Source organism: Pan troglodytes, chromosome 5 (assembly GCF_028858775.2).
Source record: "Pan troglodytes isolate AG18354 chromosome 5, NHGRI_mPanTro3-v2.0_pri, whole genome shotgun sequence".
In the NCBI taxonomy this organism is placed as follows: Eukaryota; Metazoa; Chordata; class Mammalia; order Primates; family Hominidae; genus Pan; species Pan troglodytes.
The window spans coordinates 90,979,911-91,000,227 of NC_072403.2; the positions used below are offsets into that span (position 1 = coordinate 90,979,911).

At 32.7% G+C, this 20,317-nt stretch overlaps 1 protein-coding gene across 6 annotated transcripts in view; it reads right to left on the reverse strand.

Moving 5' to 3' along the window:
- Positions 1-20,317, reverse strand: part of PHIP (pleckstrin homology domain interacting protein) — a 142,580-nt gene that overhangs the window by 73,649 nt on the left and 48,614 nt on the right. For 5 of the 6 annotated variants that reach the window (XM_016955892.4, XM_054686067.2, XM_016955893.4 and 2 more), the window contains 8 exons: positions 16,550-16,771; positions 16,123-16,223; positions 9,915-9,985; positions 8,308-8,408; positions 8,171-8,211; positions 7,369-7,467; positions 6,454-6,607; positions 5,906-6,040 (listed from right to left, as the gene is read on the reverse strand). In XM_016955892.4, the coding sequence (XP_016811381.2) occupies positions 5,906-6,040; positions 6,454-6,607; positions 7,369-7,467; positions 8,171-8,211; positions 8,308-8,408; positions 9,915-9,985; positions 16,123-16,223; positions 16,550-16,771 (924 nt within the window). The remainder of the gene's footprint in view (positions 1-5,905; positions 6,041-6,453; positions 6,608-7,368; positions 7,468-8,170; positions 8,212-8,307; positions 8,409-9,914; positions 9,986-16,122; positions 16,224-16,549; positions 16,772-20,317) is intronic. The other variant, XM_063813215.1, reaches the window with a different exon arrangement.

Consider the following 20,317-nt stretch of genomic DNA (forward strand, 5'->3'; position numbering starts at 1 on the left):
TATGCCTATGAGATCATTTGAAGTCACCGACAGTTCATCTCAATTTGTTTTTCGTCATTATTTCCAAAATCTACTGCAATCAAGCTTCCTAAATATCTAAATTTCTATGAACATGTCTTGACACTTAGCTTTTTATAATGTTCCTCTTGTTTATAAAATTCATTCCCTTTCTTACTGACTCGATTCCTATTTATCTTTCAAGGCATAGTTTCAATTCCTCCTCCTCAACAAAACGTCTCCAATCGTCCACCCGGACATGATCTCTACATCTTAAGATACAGCAACTGTCTTTTCTCATTTGTCATGCTACTGTTTGAAATTATTTATCAATATTTATCCCTTAAGGTATATTTTGTATATTTTGTCTCCCCAACTTAACTGTAGGCTGACTAAAAAGACCACGTCTTATTCTCCCTTGTGGTCCTCATATTTTGTGCTTAACACAAAAGAAAACACTCAAATATTTGTTAAAATGTTTTCATCTGCATGTTTAAATTCTGTATAATTTCATATACTTTCTCATATAACTATCAAATCTCAAATACCCTTGTGATAGCAAGTCATGGACTATGTCAAAGAATTACTACATAAAAGTAATTTACCACATATAATGCAGCGTGAGAAGCTGGAGAGACAAACTCACATTCATGGCAACAGATTAACATGCCTTTTGTACCAAGATATATATATATAAAAGAGATATAATCTAAAGAATCTTAAAACCTGAAAGAAAGTGATAATTACTAAAGTGTATGGTAAGAAGACCGAAAGTACTTCCTTACCCAAAGAAGCTGAAACACAGACTGGAAGCATCAGAGAGTCCTTTTAACACAGAGAGTATAAATATAGGACATTATCTTGTTAGATGATGATAGGAAGAAAGAAGGAAGGAAAGAAGGGAGGAAGGGAGGGAGGGAGAGAGGGAGGGTTGGGTGAGGGAGAAAAGAAAAGAAAGAGAAAGAGAGAGACTCTTCTCCTGATTCATAAGAGATAACACAATATGAGCTGTACCTATTTTGAGCTTCTCTTTCTCCCTTTCCTAGATACATACAGCTACAATTATCTGAAACTAAAGTACAGGTCACACTGAGAACATGTTAACATCAGAAGAAGTATGCATGTACAAAAATTCTGGGTGGTAGATTGGCAGCCTCTGCTCGTTTGGAACGTTGCAAGGAGAAATATATTGTTCTGGATTAGTGGACACTGGAACTTTTTTTTTTTTTTTTAAATCTCTTAAGTAAAAGAAAGGTTAAGAGAACAATTATAAAAATAAGGAAAACTTTAATCAAATAAAAACTTATTTGGAATTTACCCATGAAACAACAAAAGTAAAGCAAAAATCAAATTCAGTAAAACTGCTTTCTATTAAGAGACATACTATACTCTTTGATTAAAATGAAAACCAGACAGGAGGCAACAAACTACAGCTTTGAGTAATGACAGAAATAGAAAGATATGGAAAGAGAGATAGAGACACAGCTAGGGCTATAGAGAAAAGAAAGAGTAAGAGAAATAAAGTAAAACCGCCAGAAACATGAGGAAAGCTACTAAAAACATGGGGTCTACAAATTCAACTCCAAGCATCTCTTATTTACTATTTAATATTCCAATGGCCTAGTACTAAGAAATGTGAAAAGTCTCTATCTTTTCAAATTAATTTAATATTCATTTAGTTAAACTCGTAGTTAAAACTTAGCTGTCCTGTGCTAATTTAATGGGGAATAAAAGACCATAAAACAATTTATATTTAGGAACATTTAAGGTTATAATTAACTTCTAAACCTGGCGACCTCTTTCACAGAAGGCCCTCAGCTTCAGTCCTGAGAGTTGCACACATTTTCAAGCTATTTCTGGGAATTATTTATCTGCCTTTTAGCATTTAATGGAAGTATAGAGCCTTTAGAGTTTAGAACAACTCTCATCAAAACAAAGCTATTCTGATGTTTACCTCCTGCCAATGCCAAACAAATGTGGGCTTACTAAGTTATACCCAACTATTATAGTTTGGAATATTCTTAATATACACTACTTGCTTCGGTAAAATATCCAAATATATACTACATTTCCTCTGAATACTCAAGTTATGTAAGGACTGTTCAGTTGATTCGTAAAGAAATAAAAGTACTGAAGGCCTAGAATGTAGTTTGTTTGTTTTTAAAGAATAAAGTTGTCTCATAATTTTTTCTACAAAATTCTCTTTGGTTTCTTCTCCTGTTCATTTAAAAAAGAAAAACAACAACAACAAAAAGAACCACAAAGGCTTTCCCAATAAGTGCTTTTAAAAGTTTTTAGTTAAAGATGAGACAACAGAAAGGGTAGGGGGAGTACAAGCTACATATACTGTCTATTCCATTTCATGCCCTATGTTAGCCTCTTTTAAAACATCATCTCACGTGTCATATACTTCTTATAAGTAACAAAAACAAACCCAGCACCCACTCCCCAACTGCTTTTATCATTGAGATCCTCTATTAGGAGGAAAGTTAGCAGTAAAAACAAGAAAAATAAACCCCTCAGTTTCTCTGGAGAATACTACTTGAAAGTTGAGAATCCATTTATAAGATTTCAGAATGAAGTAAATTATTTAAACATAAAAGAACTAAATAGCTTTATCTCAATTCCCAATCTCAAATTCTTTAATTTGCTGACAAATTTAGATGGTCCCAAAATAAAGCACAAGAAATTTTTAAAAGTATAAGTCATGGCTTGATACAGAAAAAAATTAGAATATTTATTAGAATGATGACTATCAGTGCAATATTAAAATATTAATGTTTTATAATCTTATATTTAAAAATTATTAAAATGTAATTACTATGTATCAAACAGGCAGTTGAAAGTTCACCTTTTCACTTGAAAGGCTTTTTAACATAACAGGATTTTTGGCTATTTCTAAAATTTCAAAAAAAGAATTTACATTTCCATAATTACACAAAAAATGCAGTAAAATGCTGATGAATACAAAATACTAAATTATATGTTACATGATTTCCATTATCTTTTGCAAAGGTATAAATTTCCAATGGAAGATTCAATTATTATTCAAAAAGCAGGAGAAATATTAAAGTATTCTTAAAATATACTTGATAAAAACCAGTATTTAATAAATTTGTAATAAAACTGTTATTCTAAAGGTATAGTCTACATTCCTTATTTTCTAGCTGTAGGTGGAATGGTGAGTTTACTTATCTGTTTTATAAACTTCAGTTTTAACAGTCACATGAAATATTATTTAATCTTAAAAATACTTCACATAACTTTCACCATTTCTAGTCAAAAAAGGAGTATTCCACCAGAATTCTTCATCCTCTAATAGACCAAAGCACTATATATGACTAGACCCTTCACATGGTGCTCAAAAAATATTTACTAAACTGAACTTGTGATTACTACTACAACTTAACATCAGGGATTAAATTTGTATGCAATCAAGTATCGTGGTATTTTAGTAACTGAAAAACTTATTGATTAGCTACAGAGAGCCAAATAGCTATAATTATAGCCAAAACTCAACATTCATGATAGCAAGCAGTGAGAACGCAGGCCCTCCCTCGAATTGTTTCTCTTTATTTTCTTAATAGCAATGCTGGATGCTTTATCTTCCATTTGCCCATAAATAAAACAAGCAATGAAAAGAACAAAAGAGTGAAGAGCAAAAAGAATTAGGGCAATTAGATAACTCATAAAAGACAGACAGGAAAAAAAATCAAGTTAAAGAGTAAGATGTCAAAAGATCCACTCAGATTTATTACCATTATGAAAACATTTCTTCATGGACATATCACTAACTGAGTATTGTTAAAAGTTAGCTATGCAGTAACATTGACAAAAGCTCAAAAAGCCAACCATGACAAGATTTGAGTACAACCAGAGTCATGGGTTTATGCTCCAAGTGCCCACATAATAGCTGTGTGAACTCAGTAAATTGGGGCAAAGCACTTTATCTCTGTAATGTAGTTTCTCCATTCCTAAGACCAAGAATAATAAAATCTATCTTGATCATCTTACAAGATTTTCATGAGACCCAAAGGAGGTAAAATATGTGGGAGCATTTTGGAAACCATTAAACATCATACAAAAAATTAAAGGTAGTATCTTTATTTTAATGAGATGAAGGGTGGCTCACTTTCTGTTTTTTAGCTTTTTTGGTTTATGTTTTGCTCACTGTCTGCAATTCTATGAATACTATCCAATTCAACTTATTACATATATTTGTTTCTTCTGCTCTTTAGAGTTTTCCTCTCTTATCCATAAAAAGAACCAGAAAAATATCCTCATCTAACACTCTTATTTAACAATAAACAATTTTTAAGGCAGTAATGTAACCAATCCCTCAGCTAATTTTTAAAAATATACAATATATTATGGCTGACTTCTACTCCTGGTTACATTACTAATTTTTAATGGTCTAAGAGCAAATCACTTAACTCTCAAGGTGCTGCAGTTTTTGTTATCTACTGAAAAGGTAGAATATTAGTGTGACCAACTTACCTGATAAGGGAAAATTCACCTTTATATAACTGAAAAGTTAAAGCGGTATTCAATTATGGGAGAAAAGTTTCCCTCCAAACACTCTACCAATACAATAATGTCCTTTGGAAATACAAAACTACTAAATGAAGCCACTAGTATATATATAGCTCACATATTATTTTTTTTTAAGCTATAAAGACAGATTGAGAAATGACTAATTTCCTTATTCAACAGATATTTCAAAAAGGAGCAAATCAGAAACACAAGGATAGAAAAGAAGAAAATATTTTTTACTAGCATATTTACAGGTGGCTTTTTAAAAAAATCTCAATACAATCACAAAGGAAATCCATCCATCACTAACAAGTGCACACCAAATAATTAACACTGTTTTCTAGAAATAGAGGGTTTTACAAACCTTATTTCTTACCTAATGTATTCTAAGGCACAGCCTTAAAGATCGCTAAAGCTATTTCCCTCACTAAAAAATCTGCTATTATATCTGCTTACTCACGACATAGAAATAACTTTACTCTGATTATCAATCAAGCATAGCATCACATTCGTGTAATTTTTTCACAAACCATGTTTCACAACTAACTGTTTTGTGAATTAATTTATTTGGCAAAATAATTCTGACCACATGTACTAACTGTATTGTTTTATGGTTCATTACTAAAGATTTCTATAATTGGTTTTTTAAAAAAATTTAAACATGCTGAAATAGTGGAAACTGTTTTTTCTTTTGTTCTTTGTTGAAAGGTATCTCTAATATACAGAAAGTAGACATTTAAAAAATATGACTACACAAACTGCAGTAGTTGAGGAGACCTTAATACTTCATACAGTAAATAGAAACACTGCTCGGTAAGTTGTATGTGATATATTAAAACATTGTAATTCAAATACTTGGCCAATTATGTTAACATCTAAGAAACAAAATGTGAAGAGAAGAGTATAAACTCAAATATTTAATATACTACCAATTGATTAAAAGCAAGAAATGCCTGATTCTTTGGCCTTAATTTTAAAATCAGTGTACTTGAGTAAAATTCTATTGTGCTAGAAGACTATAAAACAAGCACAATAATACGAGTATTTATTTATAATTTCTTCACATGGTTTTCCAAGTATTTTTTCTTCTCTATATTGTATCTTCATACTTGTGAATTTCCAAAGTTTCACTGCTAAAACTGATAAAACTGTATCAGTTATCACAATGTACAGGCACTGTAATATGCACAATTAATTTTCTTTTAAATTCAGCATGTCAATAAAAGTGTGGAATAAATCATTCTTTATTGATGGGAATTTAAAGTCAAAATAATGAACCAATTTTTAAATGGATTTCCTTTGTGACATGCAGAGTACCTTTGTCAAAAAGCTCCCAAATCTTTAGTAGGTATAAAATGAAGAGAATGATAATTACCATATTGAAATAAGATCGTATTTTGACTCCTCTTGCCAGATCCCACACTATCACGTTTCCATCATGACCAGCAGAAAAGAGAACTCTAGGATCGAACGGGTGTGGTTCAAGAACAAATACCTCATCTTCATGACCCTGAAATATTTTTGAAGTGTCAAGGAATCATAGATATTAAAAAAGAAAGAAAAACAAACATAATGAAATACCAATATGGCACTATTTCTAGAAATGGAGTTTTAAGAAGTATTAAATTGGCAAAAATCTTCAAATTTGTCATGTATATATAATAATGAAACTGAGCTAATATCATTGTCCAGGGCTTGGTGGATGGATCTTTTCATATTAAAAAAACAGCAAATATCTACTATATATTTCCAAGCCAAACCTGTTTAACTGCACTGTTAAAATTATTCCCAATCACTCACAAAGCCGTTACCCCAGCAAGCAAGAGTTTTTAGCTAACATAAAAGACTTTATTCCTCAATGAGAATGTTTCATTCTATAGTCAGCTTCAGTTATATCAAATAAAGATTAGAATTTTTTCTCACCATCAGGACATGAATTAGTTGACCAGTGTAAGAATTCCAAACTTTCAGAGTCATGTTATTAACTGCAGTTATAACTGTATTGTCATGTCGATCCCAAGCTACCATAGTAACCTTCATTTTTGTGATTTTATCTTCTATTCCTTGAAGGTTTTGGCTGAAAGTGAGGAAGTGTTTTACACTGACTATTAAAATACTGACACAACAAAAACCAAAACATATAATCTATAATTAGTATTTATATTCACTAACATAATAACTATCACTTAACAGTAACTGAGAAGTTTGAATCAACATGGAATGATGGTAAAAATCCCTGCACTGAGTCAGGAAATCCAGGATTTCCAGAATTCTAGCACTTCTAAGCCATTAGTAAGATGATCTTGCATAAATATCACTGCTATAACTCTATCTAGATCCAGGAATTCCGTGCCATGCTGCTCACTCTCCATCTTTTACTGTTGCTGTCATCCCCTGCTAACTGTTCTGCTTTCCCATCCATCTGAGATGACTACACACAAATACAAGTGGAGAAAAATATTAAAACCAAAATAACAGCTACAACACGCCGTTTAATTTATCTTGGGTTGAAGAAACCACTGGACATAAAATATTGTCCCTCAGTGATAAACGAAACATAATATGTTCTGGTTTCTGAAAAAAATATTTAAAGTTAAAACTTTTCCTACAGTACTTTTATCATCTCCTTAAAAAAAATTAATGCAATGTCCTAAAATATGCCAATGAATCATTTCATAAAAATCAACACTGCTCATCTCCAATTGTACCTCTAGTTATTGCAGAAAAGTAGTAATTTTAACATGATATATAATTTTATAGGCTGAGAGTCACCAACCTGCACTATAACATACTTTAAAAAATCAATATATACATAATATTTCAAATTTGACCTCTTACCCTGCTGGACGAGTAGCCATATCCAACAAAATGCTCTTCCATTCTCTTCGTTTAAATTGCCAAATACGTGCTGTCCCATCACGACTGCCACTTACAAACCTGTATTAAAAGGAATCCAATCCCCCAAAGAAAAATCATACATGCTTTACCAAAATGCACTTTTCCCAGAGATCTCGTTTAAAAAGACAGCATTCATCTTTATTTATGCAGCATTCTAATAACTTCTGAAACTTTATGGGCTTTTTAGAATTTTATATGCAAACATTCCAATTTTCATGGCTAGGTCACAAAATAACATTTTCAAAAGTGATTCAAGGTCACTATGTACTACCCTAGAAATAAAATCGACATCTTCCAAGGAAAAAACAATGATTTTCTTCTCAATATTAAAGAATCTGACTTATTCTACTCAAGGTATTAGAAGTAGCTTTATTTCCTTTTATAACAAGAACATGGGAAAATTTATACAATATCATCAATAAACAGGTCTGCCTTAAATATTATACTGTGATACATTTTCAATCTATACCAAAAGCTTCTCTACATTTTGAAACATATCTGGAATATATAGGGTGGTTTAAAAAGCAGTAATTACTAAAAGTGTCCAAGTATACTAACATTATTACAAATAAGAGAAAGACGTGCCTATGCATGTGAAGGCTATATTCACTTTTAAGTATAACTGGTCAAGATCTTTTAGGTAGGTGATTATTTCCTATACAGCTTCAAATAAAATCTGACAACTAAAATTGTCTTTATTTCATAATTTTAAAATTAGAATTAAATTAGACAAATATTTTACCTGTTACTAGTGTTGGAAAACTGGATACTGTCAACTTTGTCCTATATATAAACAAATAAACAAAAAAGTGGGTGCTGAATATAAACTCTTGGACTCACATAAATTATACTCATCTAATTCTTTTCACCAATACTTACAGTATGAAACTCCAATTCTGATATTTTCTCTGGCTGACCTGATCCAAAAAAATAAACCCGAATAATATGATCTGTGCTTCCCGTCGCCAGAAACATTCCGCCTATGAAGAATAACAGCAATTATTAAGAAGTAAAACATAACTTCAAAATCTCTGAAAATTAGATAATAAAATGTAAGCAAAATTACAATATATACTGAATTAATATTTTACTCCAAAACCATTCACATTTATCCTAAATATATAACACATCTAACTGGAATTTAAGAAAGAAGTTTATGAATATATCTTTGACTAGAATGAATTTTTCAGTATTTATAGAAGTAAAGCTTTGCTCAAAAAATAATTTCACTAAGTGAATATATAACCATACCATGTTAAAATTATCAGTCATCTTCACTAGAAAATATTTCTCTCGCAATTCTGCTGAAATTTTTCTGTTGTCTCATTTCCCATGTGTCAAAATCTTACCAAACTTTTAAGGCCCAACTCCCTCAGTAACTTTTCTTTACAAACTTTGCAATCAAATGAGGCTGCTCTCTTCAGAACTCCCCTAAGACTCTGTTTTGTAGCATATTCATTCTACCTTGCATTACAGTTATTTGTATATGCAGTGTACTCAAGAGTAACACTCTTCCACAGTATTGAAAACAATACCTGTATATAATAAAATATTTAAGTACTTTTGCTAAATGATCTACCCACTAACCCCTTAAAAAAATCAAATTGTCCTTGAAAAAGGAGTAAAAATTCAGAGTATTCTGGATGCATGTATGATGCCTATATTTGTATGACTACTACAAGGAATACTGAATCCATGGCAGTGGCACTGAACATCTAGAAGTTAGAAAATGAACATGTTTGGATATTAGTATGGCAAAAACAGACTCACTTCATTAGTTTGCTATCCCTTATCTCAGGTAATACTCCTATCCACAATTATAAAATGAGCGGAAAAAGTAAAACTGAAAATAAAGGTAGGAGGAACAGGTATTAGACACTATTTGGATCTACTCATGTTTCATTTAATTTTCTTATCAATTTACTACAAATAACCAGATTTTTTTATAACTTGTTTAAAAACACCCTAACATCCATTCAAAATGCTGCTGCATAAACACAAATCTGAATTGGAATCTTAGCACTGCTATACAATCACTTTTTAAAGTGCAAATAAGAACAATATGTAGCGAATTAACTGATAAAGATGTACAAATATGAATCAAATTTATTTTACTTAACTACAGAATACCTTCAAAATCCATGAAAACATAAACCAGATTTAAAATACCATTCTTACAATGAAACAACTATTTAAACATTCATTCTTTAACAGGGTCGATTTTGAAACTATTTATTCTCTCCTACTAGAACATTATAGTCTTCTTAAAGAAAAACAGTCATGTGATTATATAAACTAAACTCTTGCATAAATGAAATATTTCTAAGTTAGTTTATAATAATTCTCAGTTACTTATTAGCTCTGGCATATGTATAAGAACATGATTGATAATACAATAGTAAATATTTTCCTAAATATTACGCACTCCACTATAAGGCTTCTAAATGAACAACTTTAAGTCGAAAATTAGAATGAGGGAAACTTACCAGCACTAAAAGAAGAACAGATCATTTGAACTCCAGGCCGAGGGCGCTCTGTAAATTTTGCAGGTCTTGGGCTGTAATACAAAAAATAAAGAATTAAAAATATCCTAAAGGAGCCAGTAGCACCAGAAATAATCTGTTTCAAAAAATAATCCCAGAAGGACAAAATTAAGAAGCAACAGATGGCTCCCTTCCTAAAAACAACTTAGAAATCATTATGTGTCATAAATCAGAAGATCTTGTAGAAATTCTAGATATAGATTTTGTAGGAGCTCCTTATTACACAACAATACGTACATGGAACAATCCCAAATTCACTGTCACACCAGACATGCAGTTACTAGTTACACTTACTTCTAATCACATTTAACATGTTCTCAGTTTTTCATATAGAATAGCAACATACAAACATATAAGGAACTAAGCTATTCGCAAACATGAATACATTAGCAAAATAGGTGCTGTCTGTGCCTTATGTATACCATCAATAACTGAACTTTTTCAGTATTTTACATTGTTAATTAAGCTTTTCCCTTCTTTGACCTACTAATGTGATAAAACATTTAACAATGATAATACATTTAACAATGTGTATGTAATGTTCCAATATACTGATTATATTTGAAGCCCTACTTACTGTACATTTTGGCATAGTTCTTCTACACTATTTGATGAAATGCAAAAATAATTAGAGCTTAAGCCTATATAACTTTCACAATATATAACAAATTTAGAGCAGTTTTAGTTTTGTGATCATTTACTGGAAAAAAGTATATACATAAAATATTTCTGAGCTATAGGTTGGTGCAAAAATAATTGAGGTTTTGCCTTTTTTTTTTTAAAAAAAAAAAGCTTACCATTAAAATAATGGCAAAAACTGCAATTATTTTTGCACCAACCTAATATATATTCTGAGCAAAGAGAATTATCTTTTTTACTGATACAGAATGCAACAAAATGTTAAGAATTTAAAAAATAAGTTTGTAAATAGTTTTACATTAGTATTTACAGCAAATTCTATTAATATTCACAGGCTCTAATGTAACAGATGAGCAGAACAAATCTCATTTAGAGAGACAGATATTAGAACATTCTTAAAACCTAAACATTTATTCAGAGCAAAATTAACTGTAATTTAAGTAAATTAATCTGAATTATGAAGACAACTAAATGCATTGCTTTCATTACTACCTTATGGATTATAGCTCTAGATTTTTTTTAATTTTTGGTACATCTGCTCACATAAGTTCCAAGCAACCATTTACCTGAAACTCATTACAAAAATATGCAAATAGTCCTATAAACTACATTTTTAAAAGATTTTTATTTTAGAAAGGAAATCAGTATATCGAAGGGATATCTGCACTCCCATGTTCGTTACAACACTGTTCACAATAGCAAAGATTTGTGGGTTTTTTGGTTTTTGAGACGGAGTCTCGTTCTGTGGCCCAGGCTAGAGTGCAATGGCACAATCTCAGCTCACTGCAACCTCTGCCTCCCAGGTTCAAGTGATTCTCCTGCCTCAACTTAAAATTTTATAAGTTAAATTATAGCCAAATGACAAAAGCAATGAAATTATATTTTAAAATATTAAATTAGTGTGACAATGTAAGTAATTATGTGTTTGTTTACTTGTTTAGGTTTAAAGCAAATCAGTAAGGTTAGTTTAATGGAAAACACACACACATAGATGCTTTGGAACCTGATGGACCATCATTTGAGTCTTTGTCATTGCTAATGTTACTTATTTTTAGACACTTCTCTTTACACACTGAATTATTTTGATTAACCAATAAATTTAATAAAGCACTACAAGTTACTTTGTTTTTTATTGGAGACAGAGTCTCACTCTGTCACCCAGGGTGAAATGCAGTGATGCTATCTCAGCTCACTGCAACCTCTGCCTCCCAGGTTCAAGTGATTCTCATGCTTCAGCCTCCCAAGTAGCTGGGATTACAGGTGCGCACCACCATGCCCGGCTAATTCTTATATTTTTAGTAGAGACAGGAGTTTTACCATGTTGGCCAGGCTGGTCTCAAACTCCTGACCTCAGGTCATCTGCCTGCCTTGGCCTCCCAAAGTGCTGGGATCACAGGCGTGAGCCAACACGCCCCGCCACAATAGTGAAGATTTGGAAGGAACCACAGTGTCCAACAACAGATGAATGGATAAAGAAAATGTGGTACTTATACACAATGGAGTACTATTCAGCCATAAAAAAAGAATGAAATCCTGTCATTTCTAACAACACAGATGGAACTGGAGGTTATTATGCTAAGTGAAATAAGGCAGGCACAGAAAGACAAACATCACATGTTCTCACTTATTTTGGGGATCTAAAAATCAAAAGAGTTGAATTCATGAGATAGTAGAGGATGGCTATTATAGGCTGGGAAAGGTAGTGGGAGGAAGAGGAGGGAGGTGGGGATGGCTAATGAGTACAAAACTAATAGAAAGAATGAATAAGGCCTAGTATTTGATAGCACAAGAGGGTAACTATAATCAATAGTAGTTATACATTTTTAAATAACTAAAGGAGTGTAATTGGATAATTTGTAATACAAAGGATAAATGCTTAAAGGGATGGAGACCCCCTTTAACACCATGTGATTATTATGCATTGCATGTCTGTATCAAAAGATCTCATGTACCCCATAAATATATACACCTACTACATACCCACAAAAACTAAAATTAAAAAATAAAAAGATTTTATATTTTTAAAGGGAAAAAACAAGTAGCTACCCATAATTTGTTTTTAGATGCATTATTTGAGGAAACATTTTTAAAAAGGGCCTTGGGCCGAGTTCAGTTTCTAGGTCTATCACTTATCAAGAGTGTGACCTTAGGCCAAGTTAACATTTCTGTACCTCAGTATCCTCATCTGTAAAACAGGGGTAATTAACGGAACCTGTTTCAGAGTTGCTGGGAGAATTAAATGAGTGTGATACATGTAAAGTGCTTAGTACAGTGTCCAATATGCTCAATAAATATTAGTATTTTTATTAGGTTCAACAAGTTCTAGCCAATCCTTCAATGACTAACTGCCACTTAGTTTGGCACAGTGGTTAAAAGGGGTTTCTGACATTATACCTCTAGTAGTATTTAAATCCTGGCTCCAGTACCACCTGCTAACAATGTAACCTGCTGTGCCCCAGGTTTTTCCCTTATCTGCCCCAGAGATAATAACTGTACCTTTCTCAAAGGGTTGTTATAGGGATTGAGATAACAAATGTGAAATGCTTAGTACTAGCTTGGCAGACTAAGCGCCTAATAATCACAAATAAAAATTTGTAATCATCATATTATATGCATATTTTAGGATTCCTAGTCTCTTCACACCTAAGTCTAAATATACTTGGACAGCTTCCTCCTATCCAGAGACCTCTGGAGCTAGCTTATGGTTCACTTAGCCACTTAGACTACCCATTTAAGAAACAGCATCTTTGCTCGTGAGTTGGTAATACACACATACAAGTGAATTTATAAAGATATTTGAGTTCCCAAAGTTGAATTGATTCATTCAACTAATGCAGATGCAGGATTTCTAAAGTCATTTCCCCCAGCAGATTATACAAAAGCATTATAGCTAAATACAATTTTTGCCTTTGATTATTAATTAAATCCTATGTGACATAAACAGTATAAATCTATATCCTGCCAAATTTTTGGCAGTTTTCAACTATGTGTAAACACATAAAGAAAATAGGTGTTCCAAGGCTTATATCTAAAGAGCAATGGATTGTTCTTGTTTTTGTGTTTTTAATAAGACAGGATCTTGGCCCTGTCACAGAGGCTACAGTACAGTGGTGAGATCACAGCTCACTTCAGCCTCTAACTCCTGAGCTCAAGCAAGCCTCTCACCTCAGACCCCTGAGTAGCTGGGACTATAAGTGTGTACCACCATGTCTGGCATTTGTTGTTGTTGTTGTTTGTTTGTTTGAATTTCTGTAGAGACAAGATCTTGCTCTGTTACTTAGGCTGGTCTCAAAGTTCTGAACTCAAGTGATCCTCCTTCCTTGACTTCCCAAAGTCCTGGGATTAGATAAGAATGAGCCACTGTGCCCAGCCAGAGTACTCATTCTTATGCCTGAACTCTGAATTTAAAAATTTTAAGGGACAAGAATAGGAAAGAATATAGGAATAGGAAAGAATATTACTTATAAATACCTAGAAAAAAACTTTGAAGTCCAAAAATAAAAAAATTACTAAGTTGTATATAACAACTCTATTGAACATAATGCAAGCTATTAAAATACATATAAATCTCTATGGTAAAATATTAAGAAAACAAAATTATATATATATTCCTAATTATATCTATATAAAAACATTCATGGAGAAAAAATACTGTATTAGGGTAGTGGTTTATATGTGATTCTACATAAAGGTTCTGAAAAAATCATTTATATGGAAAAGCTTACTTCTCAAGCATCCAGAAACATGAAATGTTATTGTACTTAGCAATAAAATCCTCAAGAAGCACAAATAAGGTGTGAGTTTAATTCTGTAAAACATTTTCTGTTCCTATCCCAATTTGAACATTGCTAATCACTTTTTCTTCTCTAAAACAATAAGACAGGAAAAGAGAAAGGTATGCCCATCAGGTCCATGAGGAGGTTAAAAAACAGTAGCAACAATTAACAATTAACTATTGCTACTGTCCATATACATCAGTAAAATATTTCAACTTTTATCTATCTACAGAAAGACTTTAAATACGAGGGATGCAACTGAAGTGAAGTCAACTTGCTTTGTCCAAAGAACCATGTTTTAAATCACAATCTTTTTTCAAATGAAGTAGTTTTGTTACTCGAGCTACCATGGCCCCCAAGCTGCCATAAGAACCACTCTACAAGAATGTTCATATACATGAAGTTAAAGAAGCATGTGTTGCATTACAAACAATTATCTAAACACTACTGTTTTTAAAATAACAAAGGCATACATATATTATTTTATTAAATAACTCAACTTGGGTTGCTAATTTATACATAGAAGTCAGAGATAATTACTGATATATACCTTCTAATCTGAATGACTTTCCACCCTGAGTGGCAGAAATGGCCATTTCAACACTGTGAAATCAACTGAATAATCAATTGAAAACACTACTTTCTTGTTCAAAGACTATCCATGGAGCAAATACACTATTTCCCCTCCCCACTACATCCACTTATAAGATATGGTATAGAGGCCGGGCACGGTGGCTCATGCCTGTAATCCCAACACTTTGGGAGGCCGAGGTGGGCGGATCACGAGGTCAGGAGATGGAGACCATCCTGGCTAACACGGTGAAACCCTGTCTCTACTAAAAATACAAAAAACTTATACGGGAGTGGTGGCGGGCGCCTGTAGTCCCAGCTACTCGGGAGGCTGAGGCAGGAGAATGGTGTGAACCCGGGAGGCAGAGCTTGCAGTGAGCTGAGATCGCGACACTGCACTCCAGCCTGGGCGACACAGTGAGACTCCGTCTCAAAAATAAATAAATAAATAAATAAATAAATAAATAAATAAATAAATAAAAGATAAGGTATAGAAAGCATCAAAGGGCAGAGAAGTGCTCTAGTCCTGGCCTTGCCAATTTTTAAACATAGTTTTAACTATGGGAAAGTCACTTAACCATTTCAGTGCCCTTAATCCAAAGATAATACTATCCAGCCAACTTGTTTTGATAAACCGAAGTATTAATATGGGCGACCGCACAAATGCAAAATGTTATTATGGGGAGGGAGGGGAATACATCTATCTACCTTGATGCAGTTTAGTGAAACTTCAATGATTCTGTCTCCCTACATTTTCCTAGATCTAAAATAAAATCTAAAGTTTATAGATTCAGTAGCATCAATAATTAAAATTATTCTAAAGAACAGCATTAGAAATTCTTAAGATTAAGTTCTGAGCATCAAAAGCAGCTATTAAAACTATGCAGCACATAGAAAGGAGTGGTAATAAAACAGGTAAATGCTGAAGGAAAGAGCTAGGATTAGGATAAAGAGAAAAAAAAATGTGAACATGAGAAACTTTCTTTGAAACATAGAAAAGGGGAGGAATAAAAATAAAACAGGTTAGTAAAGAGCCAAAAGAGGATTTCTATTATTTACTCAAGGAGAAAAAGTAAATGTATTCCTATTGTCGACTACTTTATACTTTTGCAATTTCACTCATTAAACTAAACACATTTAATCTATGAAATAAAATAGAAACTGACTTTATTTTAAGGGTTCCAGCATCCCAGAGCCAAAAACAAATAGTGCCATCTGCCCCAGTAGAAGATAGATATCTCTTTGAGCCACTGCACAATGGTGAGAACTGAAAAGACAATCACAGAAAATAAATCTTTACAAGAGTGACACAGTCAAAATAAAATCTACTTTTTGCCATACAAATAGCAACTAACAACAACAGTTAGAAAATGGCAAGAATTTACCAAGGTTATGTTATTTAAAGTCCATATATTTATAAAGAAAGCAGACATACTCCTGTCTTCATTTTAGTTGGCCTTATATACTGGATTATAAAGGTGATTATAAAAGTAACTTCTTAAAATTTAATAACCAAAAGTGACTTCATTAAATTTACTTTACATTATAACAACAACAACAACAACAACAATGTATAGGGATTAAGACAATTACCTGTAGTGATGTAATAGATGCACTATGGCCCTGAAGAACAGCCAAAGGTGCACAGGTTCGAAGACACCAGACTCGGATCATTTTATCACAACTTCCAGCTGCTATCATGGTATTCTCATAGTTTACAGCCATGTCTGATATTTCAGCAGCATGTCCTCTTAAGGTAGCTAATAACCTCCCATCATCTGTTGCCCATATTTTCACAAGACAGTCATCAGAACCCTTAAAGTAAGAATGGATATTAATAGAATTAACCCCATAAATTTTAATTCAAAATCTTAACACTGATAAATCTATCTGTTCTGTCCACTTCTGAACAAGTATATTTTTAAATACCAAAAAGTGTTAAATACTTGTGTTAGCTTACACAAAGCTCTTTATTAAACCACTTAAAAAGAGCACTTGTGTACTCACCAGCAAATAAGAGAAGTGGGATAAGATAATTAATATTTACCTTTGGTTCCCTATCTACTATCAAAGTACCCTCAATGTGGATTTCTATAAAAGAATTTGAACTTCTGAAATAAAAAAAAAAATCATAGCTGCAAAACAAATGCAAGCTACAATGGTGACTAATATTATCTATTTTGTTTTGTAATACAAAACTAAAAGTAAGCTTGTTTGGGGCTTTTTCTCTCAGGAAGCTGTGAGTTTCCTACCACTGATCTTCAGCTAAAAACATGACATTATCTAAAGCCAGTTATCAGAAAAAAATTAATCTCATCTGTATGAAGTCAATAAAAATACATAATTACTTGTTTACTCTGCCACAGTAGTGTAAGTCCAGAAAGAAATTGTAAAGGATATGGAGTTTCCTACGAATACCTATATTTACAAGTGAACATTCCCATTTTATATAGCCAAAATAGAGATAGAACATTCAGACTCTATTTTTATTTTTTATTATAATAATTTTAAATATATAAGAAAGTAGAAAGAATAGTGTCGTTAATCCCCATATATCTACTTCCCAGATTCAAAACTTAATATTTTTGCCACATTTTCTAGTCTTTAACACAAGGTTAAAAGAGAAAACACACATTTTTGCAAAATTACCGAATATTTTACAGGATACAGTTTTACTAAGGGTTCATGTTAGAATGCTTAACGACCTTCCAATCTAATTCTTAAAGAAACACCTTCATATCTGACATTAGAAAGAACTCAGAGGACCTACGGAGGCATATAATTCAGACAACTTTCTGCATCATAGTGACAATAAATATAACATATAAATCATCATACTGACAATAAATATAACATATTAATGTTTCCAAACAGAGTATGTTAAATGCTGTATCTTAAATCAGACTCTGCCAATGATACCTAAAACACCCCCCAATTAACTATAAAACCAGTTCCTCTGATTAAGTTTTGGAGTAAAATAAATGGGTTACTAACCACTATAAAGACCAGTAAAACTTAACTTTGGTCAATTATCCATATTGTTGTCTAGTATTCTTATCACATACCCTTAACCTCACCTCAGGCTCTTCATCTATAAAACACGGAGGTTAAAATGGATGGCCTTTAAAGTTCCCTAAACCTTTAAAATTAAGTGATTCATGCATTCATTTATCCCTTTGTCTTGTGACTATGTGACAACCACTAAAGATATAAGAATGAGATATAAAGACACAGTATTCTTGTCCTTGTGAAGCAAGACAGAAGAATGTAAATGTGATAACGTCCTATGTATTATATAGGACATACAAACACTTATATGTCCTAAGTGTTTAACCACTGTTAATCAGCAGAGATTCAAACAAGGAAACAGTCTACTTTTTCTGAGAGATGCAGAGGTACGGGGTGGAAAGGAACCCAGAAGTGGTGATGCTTGAATAGAGTCTCATGCAAGAAGAGGCAACGTAATGTAGCTTAGAGGACAGCCTTCAGGGTCAAATGCATGACTTTGGACATGTTACATACACTTCTTGTGCCTCAGATTTCTCACCTATGCCTACCTCATAGGATTGTCACAAAACTAAATGAGGGTGAAGAGATGAGACAGTGTCTGACACATGGTTACAGCTTTATCTTCTAACACTGCTTTTGCTGGTGACAGGATTCATATTCTTATTTTAATAATATCATTATTATTATTTTAAAAAGAGCATTCCATAATGTGACTATAAAGTATGGTCAAAAGCATGAAAATGTGAAACAATGTGAGTAGTTCATAGAACTGCAAGCAGCCTGCAAGGTAATTTAGAGTGTGAGGTGAAGGCATAAGGATGAAAAAGTAAAAAAAATTTGTGAAAGGCCTTTTACGGTTTACTAAGAAAAGTGGTGTGTAATGAGGGTCACTGAAGATATCAAACAGGTGAGTATCAGGATCATACTTGTGTTTTCTAAAGATCATCCTGGCATCAGTGTGAATTAGGCTAGACAGAAAGGAGACCAGCTGAAAGTTGTTAAAATAGTATGGTCAGGAGAGAATAAGTGGTAACACAAATTATTATAGCAAAAAAGAATAATCAAAGACATGGTTATAACAGCTGTTTGGGGAATAAAAGGGATAAGGAGCACATCACTGATTATCTGTTGGAAGTGAAGGAAGAGCTGTAGCAGACTATGACTCCCAGAAAGCTGGTCTATACCACCACTTGGCACATCGGAAACACATTAGGGATTTGCTGAGTAAAAAAAATGCTTTAGGGCATTCATTCAAATTAAGTTCTCTACATTTCACAAATTGAATCAACATATTCACTACATTTGGTTATCTTCCCAAAACTGAAGCAATATTTGGTTCTCACGTGCATTCAGTACACAAAGAATTTTAAGTACACTACAGTAGGTAGACCATATAACAAAAGTAAAATCATGACATCATGTTACGCTTCACAATACTGATACAATTCATATCATTCTGATGAATCTGAATAAGAGTGTGTTTTACATTCCACTATAAAGATGCTTCACATATTTTTCATGTTAACAAATAAAAACACCAGTCTTTTGACCAAAATGTCAGTTTTAATGAAAGGAGCAATGGTAATCTGTGACCTAAAATTAACCTCCAGTGACTTTCACCAATTAAAATGTAACAGGAAGTCCTACTATATTCCTACTGGGTTTATCATTTAGTTATCTTACCAATTTAGTATTGCTTGATTAAATTTGCTCTTTTTAGACAAGTGCTGAAAACAAACAAAAATGCATATTCTTCCCTCTGAGTGCATATTATCTCAATTAACCTTTCTTTTCTTCTATCAAATTGCCAGAGAGAGAAATTTTTGACCATCCTTTCACAAAAATCTCTCCATTATCCTCTTCCATGACCCACAGAAGTTTGCTGCCCCTACCCCTAATTCCACCCCTCAGGACTCCCAGAAGATTTTCCAACAGAATTGCAAGCATTCTTAAGCAATTTCTATCTCATATATCATCGCTTGTGATAATTAATTTATCTTTATGGAAATTTGAAACAAAAGATAATCTGAGCATAAAATTCAATGAAACTCTTTTAAGATGACTATACAATATACAAGTACTCAAAAATAATTGACTAGAAGAACTGCAGAGGAAAAATTAAATGTATTGGGAAAAAATGTTTAAAGCACTATAAATGTGTTTTATTTTATTATTTATACATTTCCTTATTTAGTTTGAGACAGTCTTGCTCTGTTACTCTGGCTGGAGTACAGTGGCGTGATCATGGCTCACTGTGACCTCCACCTCCCAGGTTCAAGTGGTTCTCATGCCTCAGCCTCCTGAGTAGCTGGGATTACAGATGTGCACCACTACACCCAGTTAATTTCTGTA